Source organism: Cornus florida, unplaced genomic scaffold (genome assembly GCF_030987335.1).
Source record: "Cornus florida cultivar Cherokee Brave unplaced genomic scaffold, ASM3098733v1 CherokeeBrave_3.0.0_Hap2_Chr11, whole genome shotgun sequence".
Classification (NCBI taxonomy): domain Eukaryota; kingdom Viridiplantae; phylum Streptophyta; class Magnoliopsida; order Cornales; family Cornaceae; genus Cornus; species Cornus florida.
This window is the reverse complement of record NW_026775581.1, coordinates 125,465,525-125,475,747: the sequence shown is the minus strand read 5'-3', so window position 1 is coordinate 125,475,747 and position 10,223 is coordinate 125,465,525. Positions and strand designations below refer to the sequence as shown.

General features: G+C 36.2%; 2 protein-coding genes across 2 annotated transcripts; one reads left to right on the top strand and one right to left on the bottom strand.

Annotated features, from left to right (window-relative positions):
- Positions 1-2,466: 2,466 nt before the first annotated feature.
- On the bottom strand, positions 2,467-3,465 carry LOC132282068 (protein WEAK CHLOROPLAST MOVEMENT UNDER BLUE LIGHT 1-like). The gene has a single exon (XM_059783699.1). The coding sequence runs from the start codon at positions 3,463-3,465 to the stop codon at positions 2,467-2,469; it is 999 nt and encodes a 332-aa protein (XP_059639682.1).
- A 3,013-nt stretch (positions 3,466-6,478) lies between these two features.
- LOC132286867 (putative calcium-transporting ATPase 13, plasma membrane-type) lies at positions 6,479-9,892 on the top strand. Its single transcript, XM_059789277.1, has one exon. It carries the CDS (start codon positions 6,623-6,625, stop codon positions 9,698-9,700), a length of 3,078 nt encoding a protein of 1,025 aa, XP_059645260.1. The 5' UTR covers positions 6,479-6,622; the 3' UTR covers positions 9,701-9,892.
- Positions 9,893-10,223: the final 331 nt, after the last annotated feature.

Genomic DNA, 10,223 nt, shown 5'->3' with positions numbered 1-10,223 from the left:
TATATGTTTTATATAAAGTAATTTGCACGCGAATTTATATTTTTATAGACCGTTACACTAATAACAATAATTCATTTTTCTTGGTAAGAGAATGCCTTTTGAATTGGTTTTTTTGGGACTCCAAATCAGCACCATCCAACCAACAAGTATCGAAAAAAAAAAAAAAAAAAAAAAACCAACAAGTACTCTCATACGGTAATTAATGTAATAAAGTTTATCTGAAGCATTTATTTCTCACATCAGTTGTACTGGTTATATACTTATCAAAAATAAATAAATAAATAAAGAATAGTTCAACTGGTTATAAAATTCGAAACTGTTATCTTTTTTTATTATTAAAATGTAAATAAAAATAAAAAATTATCGTTTTTGTCTGCAACTCTGCATGAACAGAAAAATAAATAAATTAAAAAAACCAGCTTGCATAATGGGTAAGGTAACTACACCGTAACAAGTAGGGCATGAAAATCTGCTGGCGACAACATAAATCCACGCCCTGCATCCCTTCCATGTTCTATCTGTAATTGGTGGGAAAAGTCCACGGTCAACGCTCCTAACCTTCCAAAGTCTCTCTTGTTCTCTTTTTTCCCCATCATCTCCTTACAATCCGTACCCTCTGCGTCCTTATATCAATCATACGATATGTATTCTTGCGAACACCTACACCTTAGCAGCACTCTATCGCAGCCCTAAAACAAAGAACAAGGCGCACTTGTGCACCGCATCATCAGATCAGCCTCGACATTTTTTTGTATCACAGACTCGGTTTAGGTTAGGGTTTAGGGTTTTGATTTCACTTAAGTACGAAGTTTAGAGAGAGAAAGTAGTGAATCGGAGAAGGGATTGGTGAGGATGGTGGTGTTCCTCTCCATTTCAAGGCTCTCTGTACTGGATAGAAGGGCATTGGCACAAACACTGGTTGGTGTTCCTCTCCATTTCAAGATCCTCTCTCTTTATTATACAGTACACAATCTATATATTTCATAGGTATAAAGTTTTGTCTAGGGCGTGCAAATGACGCAATTATCTCTCTGAATGATCAATTGTAGTAGTATTATATGTGCATATTTCAAGACATAAAAACCATTAAAATTAACTGTGCATGAGGTTATTGCTAACCAACTTCTAATTTCTTTATTTGAACTTGATTGAATAATCAAAACGGGAAGTAAATTTTTGTTTGGAGATTAATTAACTATGACACGTGTAGATTTGTGCAATTCTGTTGACATTATGTCATGGCATGTTAGGATAAAGAAATTGAACTAGTAGAAATTTCTCTTTTCATTCCATATGTCTATCTTTTGAGTGTGCCAATATCAAATTATAACGTGGTGAAATACTGTAGACCCTCTCTATCTTTTGATTCTTCCTTGTTTTCAATATACTTTATTCAACTTTTTTGGTAATGTTATTAAAAAGATTAATGATGCTTGCACCGATTTGTTGCAGTGAATTATCTAACCGAATATTTTTAATTAGTTATTTATGCACAATACATGTAAGTGGAGAGCCTCACTTCTTTATTTATGCAATTTGTTGTAGTGAATTGTCAGACTTATTTTTTTTAATTGATCCATTTATGCATAAATAAAGAAATGGGCATACATTTGCATCTATGGTATATAAATAACCAATAAGTAACATTCGGTTAGGTAATTGACTACAATAAATCGGTACAAGTATTATTACTCTATTAAAAATTGTGATAAACTTATGATGAGCTTGATTTTCATTTCATTTTTTTTTTTTTGTCTACTCAAAGTTCCACTATTCAAAGAAATTTGACACTTTAGGGTTTTCATATGATATGAAATTAAATTGTGTTCTAAATTTCATAATTTATGGTACCAATTGATGCTCGAAAGCTTATTTTCTTAAAGATAACCCACAAATTATTAATTTTATTTTCATCTTGCAAAATTTATTTATTTCCCCCTTTTGCTTTCATGAAACCTTTGCAAAATTAGGAAATGTAATTAATCCGATTGAATTTTACAAGTGAAAGATTTAGTATCTATGGGATTTGAAAAGAAAATAAGAAATACTCTGCTTGCGAGCAACTATTCAGATGTTTCTATTAAGCTATCAATCTAACACTTTTTCTCCCGGTGGTATAAACAAAGAGCTTGCTTTTGCAAAGAAGGCGGCTAGTAATCTTCACTTGATATCAATTATTTCATGTGACATTCAAATTATTTTTATTTACTCTTTCTAATTGCAATTTAAAAGTTTAAAATAACTGCAATAATGCTGGTAGGTGTGATCAGGCGAAGAAGGCTTACTCAGTAGAACTCGCAGTCACTTCTATGTTGGACGTGTTTTGACGCTTCTAGATCCCTTGAAGAGAACAAATATGAGTAACTTAAAGCTTCAGTTAGTTTTGCTCTAAGCTAGAATTGCAAGGGGTTTATTGTAGAGAGAAACTAGGTTCCCTTATTATGAGATGAATTAATACATCTAAAATCATCCAAACAATCTAGTAATGTTTCGTACAAGAAAAGATTTGATTCTTACAAAAATGGAAGCCTTCTTTTTTTCCATTATTTTGTTGTTATTGCTTCTTGATATTTTCAACTGCTGTCGAGTATTCCCTTGGCTGGACTCACCAATTAACTTGGCTCGAGCTTTAGGGAAAGCAGTCTCTCTATTGTTCACTGGGGCTCCCATCGTCATCCTTGAATCTTTTTGTTCTGCCTCTCTTGTGCCATTTCCATCTCGAGTTGTTTTGTCATTCATATTCCTTTTCCTTGATTTCTTGTCAGAGTGTACTTCTTTCAATCTTCTTAAAGTTGAGTCTCGGCTTTCCTTGGCCATGAGTTGTTGTTCCATGGACACTTGAACTCGCCAATCTGCAAGCGAAGTCTCCTCTTTAGCCTTTCTTGTTAATGCATAATATTCTTCCTGTGTGAGTTGGACTGTGGTGTTGTCCATCTCCGAACAATTGATGTAGTGAAGTGCTTCTGCTGCAGATGCACCAAGACCTTCTGATTCTAACCGAACTGCTCTTAGAGAGAGTTGCAATGTCCGAAGTGTCTGCCTCCTCAGCCGAAGTGCTTGTTTTAGTTTTGATCTTGCTCGCCGTTCTTCATCCGTGTGCAGTTTGAGTTGTTCCATCTCTTCACGTGTTTGATCCAAAGACTGATTTATTTCATTGATCGTTGTTCTGACCTTGAATTCTTCCTCTTTTTTGGATCTGATGGACATGATTGTGGTTTCAAGCTGAGATTGAAGCTCTGAGATGACAATATTAGATATGGAACATTTGCTTTTTGCACTCGCAAGGCTTGACTGAAATTTCTCCAGCTCGTCAATGAGAGGCTTGGAGTCTAACCATGACTGCGTCGTGCTCTCTTTTGCTCTCTTGAGTTCTTCCTTCGTCTCCTGCAATTCTATCATCTTCACGTCTAACTCGTTGCTACGAGTTTCTTCTAATTCTCTTGCTTTGTGAGAATACTTCACCATTCTTGTTTCATGATAGGACTCCATTTGATTTTAGCTCGGAAGGGATAATTAGGTGAGTTTGCTGAGCTTCTTTTTCAGTCTAATTTCAATGCTTTTTGTCTCCGTTGTTAATTTTTATAGTTTGGCGGAAGTTCCAATCAATCAAAATATAGTGGTTTGTCTCTATAGTAAGTTGATTATCTAGAATTGTTTAAGCTTTGTACTTATCATCTGGTGCTGTAAATGGATGTCTTATATGTTGGCAGATGCCTATGATACGGCAATATGTATGCATCTTACCTAAGAGCATCTCCAATGCAAAAATGATACATTTTTTTTTTTTATGTCAAAGTTATATTTTGAGAGGAGTTACAGTGTCAAAATGTTATATTTTAGCAATTCTGCTTCAATGGTGCATTTCATCCGAAATGCTATTTGGAGTGTATTATTTTCATCCACCTGCTATATTTTGAGAAACGGCACCGTATAAGAAAAAAGAGACCTCTCAAAAAAATTTGAAAGCTGCTATATATGGCAATACTTTTGACAATCTCAAACTATGAGAGGTCCTTTGAGAGCCCATTGGAGTATGTTATTTTTATCCACCTACAATATTTTGACTTTGAGAGGGCATTGGAAATGGTCTAAGGATGTAACGTATTTCTGAAGTTTGGCTTGTGACTTGGTGTATTGATGTTAGCCAAGCTTGACTTTATTTTAAAGTTTGTTAATTAATAATTTAACTTGAATTTAGCATATGAACGAGCAAAAGTTACACGAGCTTGAATTGATATCAACTTGTGTACAAATTTGATCAAGATCACTGTCAGGTAAATGAGTTGAGTTCAGACTTGATTGTAGAGCTTGTTGATTTCTTTAGCCTGAGTTTGAGTTGGTTCCTCCGCTCGGCTCATTTCCCGCCTGGAAGGTACTCTAATCAAGGTTTTATATGGAAACTTGAAATGGGGGAATCTATTGCCGTTCATTGATGATTAAATCTATTAATCTACAAGGTTTGTGTGTGTGTGTTTTTCTTTAATATATCTATGATCTGTCTAATGCAAATACAAATTGCATTGATAATAACATTCAAGTCTTGAAACATATTGCTGCTAGATACTGCTTCTTAACTTGGGACTTTTGCCATTCAAACCAGCTTCATCTTCTGCTATTTTTAGTGCTAGTTTATTTATTTATTTAACCAACAATACAAATTGCATTGTTTTTATTTATTTATTTATTTAATTAACACAAAACCCTTTAAAATCACATCTATAGAAAATTATTATTTTGTCTAGTTACCTTTATATGTAGACAAAATCATATATTTTTTCAAATTTATAAGTGTCTTTGTTAATTTTTTTAATGTTATTTATGATATGATTTTTTATTGATTTATAATTAAGTTTATTTTTATTTATTAATTTTGTAAAAAGTACAACTACTAAGCCTTAAAGCCTTTTCAGTAATGATAGTAACTTGGAATTCATAAGAAGGGCACAACTCTTTTTAGATAGTCTTTTTATTATACTGAATTATGTTGTAAAAAGTTGCGTACTAGCATTATATTTCTTCTGTAGTCACATAATATTTTCTTTTTTCAAGAGAACATATTGCGATGTAGCTCAAAGGTGATAACATAATATGCATGATGAAATTAGGGTTGCGGCACTGTTGTTTCAAAAAGTTTGTATCGCATTTAATCCAAAAGGAATTGTCTATGACTATAATTGACATAAATTTTTTTTTTTTTTTTGAGATATAGGCGAAAATCAAGTGCACTAGTTGTTGTCCAAGTGAAATTTTAGGTTGGACGCATTGACATCTTAGGCCAGCTTGTTAGATCAAAGTGACTCTTTGCAGTGCGTTGAAAAATTAGGGTTTTTGTTGTTATAATTAGGGCAAATTGTAAAATCCCCCTCCACTTATAATTTTTGGTACAATACCTTCTTAGAAAAATAAATAAATAAAAATTGACTTAAAACTTCCTTGAATTATTTAATTCTTGCAACAGCCTCCTTAACCTCTTCAAATTATGTTATAATAACAAAACTGCCTTTTAATAAGAATTTGGTTTTATTTTAAATGATTTTCATTTCCGTTTTTCTTTTTAATTTTTTAAAAATAAAAATTTAAGAAAATGACACATCATTAAAATGTTATTATAATAATGAAAATGTCACTTAATATAAATTTAAATATTTTGAAAAATAATTATCATTTCCTTTTTAATTTTTGATAAATAAAAATTTAAACTGAATCAAGGACTTATATTTGGAAAGGCTGCTCTGTTTGTTTTCCCTACTTATGAAAAAGACGAAAGCCAAACACTCTGAGTCTCTGTACGTAATAATGCGATGGATGGGAACGGTGATTAAGAATTCCGGCGGCCGACGTTGGCATATCTGTGATCTGTTGACTTGAACGTGGGAAATCGAAGTGAGAAGATGAAAAATTATTTCCACTCCCCTCATTTTTCTTCTCTTCCCACCGTGCTTTTCTTTCCTCTCAAACAATATTGCTTTCTCAATTACAATCTAAATATCAGGTAACTTCCACTCTTTTTCTTCCGACCATGACCTAAAATCCCCCGACCTAAGCAATACTAATTTCAAAAGTAAATATAACCTTTCGGAAAAAGAAAAAAAAAAAAAGGTGATCTAAAGTCATGGCATGGGTGGCTTGCTTGTAAACATTGTCGGAAAGTATTTCTTTTCTCTTTTTCATTTTACTTTTAAAAGTACGGTATCAAAAGGACTCACAAGATTAATGAAAATTACAGTTGTTAAAATATAGAAGCATTCTTAACTTCTAAGAAATTGATAAAAATTTCAACCGATTTTTATAACTTATTGATGTCAAGATCTTTAAACTAAAAATCAAAACTTGATCGTTTCTACTTTCAATAAAGTCGTACTATTCTGAACTCCTTTTGTATTTGTTATTGTCATCGAACTAATTGTATTCCAAACTTGGGCCGTAATTCATAGAGAGATCAAGCGCATATTTGGATCCACACGCCAGCACACAGAGCTAGCTATATAAGTGTATATATGCCGAATGGCCAAAAACACACACATTACAAGTTTGCAACCAACAGCTAAGATTTTCACATTTGGAACTTCTTTTCTTTAGGCTCTTACTTGTAGATCAATTTGCTCTGTTCTCTCCAAAAACCATGTCTGCAATATTTCATGCAAACTTGAATTGCATGGACATGGAGCTGTTGCTCGACAATGACAGGCCCACTACCCTTAGCAAAACCAACAAAAAGAGATGGCACATGGCGCTTGCCACCATCTATTGCTCAAGGGCCTTACTCTCTCACTTCAGAGAAGCAGCTCTTGCCAAAAACAACACTAGTAAGTTCTCCCCTGTTCAATCTTCTAATGTCCTCATTGATGTTATTCAGTCACACCCTTGCCACTCCGTCGTCAATCAGTCATGCCTCACTCGGATTGTCAAGGAGAAAAAACTAGACAATCTTGTCCAACTTGGCATGGTTGAAGGTCTGGCTAAGACACTCAAAACTGAAGTGCAAAACGGCATACGTGGTGATATTGATGACATTCGACGTAGACATGAAACTTTTGGCACCAACACATATCACAAGCCTCCCACAAAAGGTTTCTTCCATTTTTTGTGGGAAGCTTTGAAAGATCCGACCATTCTTATCCTTTTGGTTTGTGCCGCACTTTCTCTTGCTTTTGGCATCAAAGAGCATGGGCCTAAAGAAGGATGGTATGATGGCGGAAGCATATTTGTGGCTGTCCTTCTTGTCATCACTCTCTCAGCTGTGAGTAACTTCAAACAAAATAGACAATTTGACAAGTTGTCCCAGGTCAGCAACAACATCCAAGTAGAAGTTGTGAGGAGCGGAAGGCGCCAACAGATTTCAATATTTGAAATTGTTGTTGGAGATATTGTTTGCTTGAAGACTGGAGATCAAATTCCTGCTGATGGATTGTTCATAGACGGGCATTCGTTGCAGGTGGATGAATCAAGCATGACAGGGGAAAGTGAGCATGTGGAAGTTAATCGCAGTCAGAATCCCTTCTTGTTTTCTGGCACCAAGGTGGCTGATGGGTATGCTCGAATGCTTGTCACTACAGTTGGCATGAACACAACGTGGGGCGAGATGATGAGCACAATCAGCCGTGATTCTGATGAGCAAACACCATTACAAGCTCGGCTAAACAAGCTAACCTCGTCAATAGGTAAGGTTGGTTTGGCAGTTGCTTTCCTTGTTCTGGTGGTGCTGTTGATTCGGTACTTCACTGGAAACACAAAAGATGATAATGGAAATACAGAGTTCAGCGGTAGCAAGACTAAAGCAGATGATGTGATCAGCGTTATGGTGAAAATTATCGCTGCTGCAGTCACTATAGTAGTTGTTGCTATTCCTGAAGGCTTGCCACTGGCAGTAACACTTACTTTGGCTTATTCAATGAAGAAAATGATGGCTGATCAGGCTATGGTTCGAAAGCTCTCTGCGTGTGAGACTATGGGTTCTGCCACCACCATATGTACAGACAAGACAGGCACCCTCACATTGAACCAGATGAAGGTGACAAAGTTTTGGTTAGGCCAAGAATTTATAGAAGAAAGGAGATACACTTCAATTGCAGCCAATGTTCTGAAATTGCTCCACCAAGGAGTTGGTCTGAACACTACTGGCAGCGTTTACAAGCCCGCTTCAGGGATGGAATTCGAATTCTCTGGTAGCCCCACAGAGAAAGCAATTCTTTCTTGGGCTATCCTTGAATTAAATATGGTTATGGAGGAACTGATGCAGAGTTGTACTGTTCTTGATGTTGAACCCTTCAATTCAGAAAAGAAACGAAGCGGAGTGTTAATGAGGAAGAAGGCTGACAACACGATCAATGTGCACTGGAAAGGAGCTGCAGAGATGATACTGTCAATGTGCTCACATTTCTATGATCCCTTGGGAAACATGAAAGCTCTGGATGATGCTGAGAGGTGGAAATTTGATCAAATAATTCAAGGTATGGCTGCTAGCAGTCTGCGATGCATTGCTTTTGCACACAAGGAAGTTCCAGAAGAAGAGCATGAAGATGGAATAGCACACCAAATGTTGAACGAGAATGATGTGACCCTCTTGGGGCTTGTAGGTATAAAGGATCCATGCCGACCTTGTGTGAAGAAAGCTGTACAAGATTGTCAGTATGCTCAAGTGAAAATCAAAATGATCACCGGCGACAATGTTTTCACTGCAAGAGCCATCGCCACTGAATGTGGGATACTGAGGCCTAATCAGGAAATGAATGGTGCAGTAGTAGAAGGTGTTCAATTCCGGAACTATACACCAAAGGAGCGCATGGAAAAAGTAGATAACATCTGTGTTATGGCTAGATCCACTCCCTTTGATAAACTTCTAATGGTGCAATGCTTGAAACAGAGAGGCCATGTGGTTGCAGTTACAGGTGACGGCACAAATGATGCACCGGCATTGAAGGAAGCGGATATAGGTCTCTCTATGGGGATCCAGGGAACTGAAGTGGCCAAACAGAGCTCCGACATTGTCATTTTGGATGATAATTTCGCTTCAGTCTCCACAGTTTTAAGGTGGGGAAGGTGCGTCTATAACAACATCCAGAAATTCATTCAGTTCCAGCTCACGGTGAATATTGCTGCACTCTTCATCAACTTTGTGGCAGCAGTTTCAGCTGGCGAAGTCCCTTTAACAGCAGTTCAATTGCTGTGGGTAAACTTGATTATGGATACATTGGGTGCTCTAGCTCTTGCCACAGAGCAGCCCACCAAGGAGCTCATGGGGAAGCCACCTGTAGGTCGAACCGAGCCCCTTATAACCAACATAATGTGGAGGAACCTATTAGCTCAAGCTCTGTATCAAATAGTCGTCCTCTTGACCTTACAGTTCAGGGGTGAATCAATCTTCGGGGTAAATGAGAAGGTAAATGACACTTTGATCTTCAATACTTTTGTGCTTTGCCAAGTTTTCAATGAATTCAATGCAAGGAAGCTTGAGAAGAAGAATGTCTTTGAGGGGATACACAGGAACAAATTGTTTTTAGGAATCATCGGGATTACCATAGTTCTTCAGGTGGTGATGGTGGAAGCTCTAAAGAAGTTTGCAGGTACAGAGAGGTTGGATTGGGGCCAATGGGGTGCATGTACCGGAATTGCTTCCATTTCCTGGCCAATTGGTTGGCTTGTCAAGTGCATACCTGTTCCGGAGAAACCATTATTCAGCTATCTCAAGTGGCATGAGTAATAATCAGTTGTATTGAGTCAGTTAATTTGTTAGCAGTGTGGCTAATTTTACAAAACTGAGTTTTATCAATTATATATGGCATCATTCTTCGATTTTTGTTTTTCTAAGTATGATGCCATATATAAAGTACACCATGAAACACATTTATTTTTATATTTCTTAATAGTTAAAACAAGGCACTGTTTTTAGGGATTTTCTGATTTGCCTAATTAGCAAATGACGAAACTGGAGTCAAAATTGTCAATTCTTGAAGGCAGAAAGCTGGGAAAGGCATACTTACCATGGTTCAAAAACGAAAAACAATCGCATTCTCCGTGAGAATTTCGGAGAAAACTATTTAAAAAAATGTTCTTATGATAAATTCTTATACTAAGATGTATTCCCCAAATTTCTAACCTAGAGATAATGCAACCACTCTGTCATATTATTGTTTCTGTACTTCTCCATAGGATTTTACGAGACTCAAAAAGGTAGTGTTTTTCTTGAGGGAGCATCAAATTAAAAGAGCAGGCTAGCTGGTAAT

Coding starts and splice junctions, on each gene's coding strand:
- LOC132282068 (XM_059783699.1), bottom strand. CDS start 3,465: ATGGTGAAGTATTCTCACAAAGCAAGAGAATTAGAAGAAACTCGTAGC.
- LOC132286867 (XM_059789277.1), top strand. CDS start 6,623: ATGTCTGCAATATTTCATGCAAACTTGAATTGCATGGACATGGAGCTG.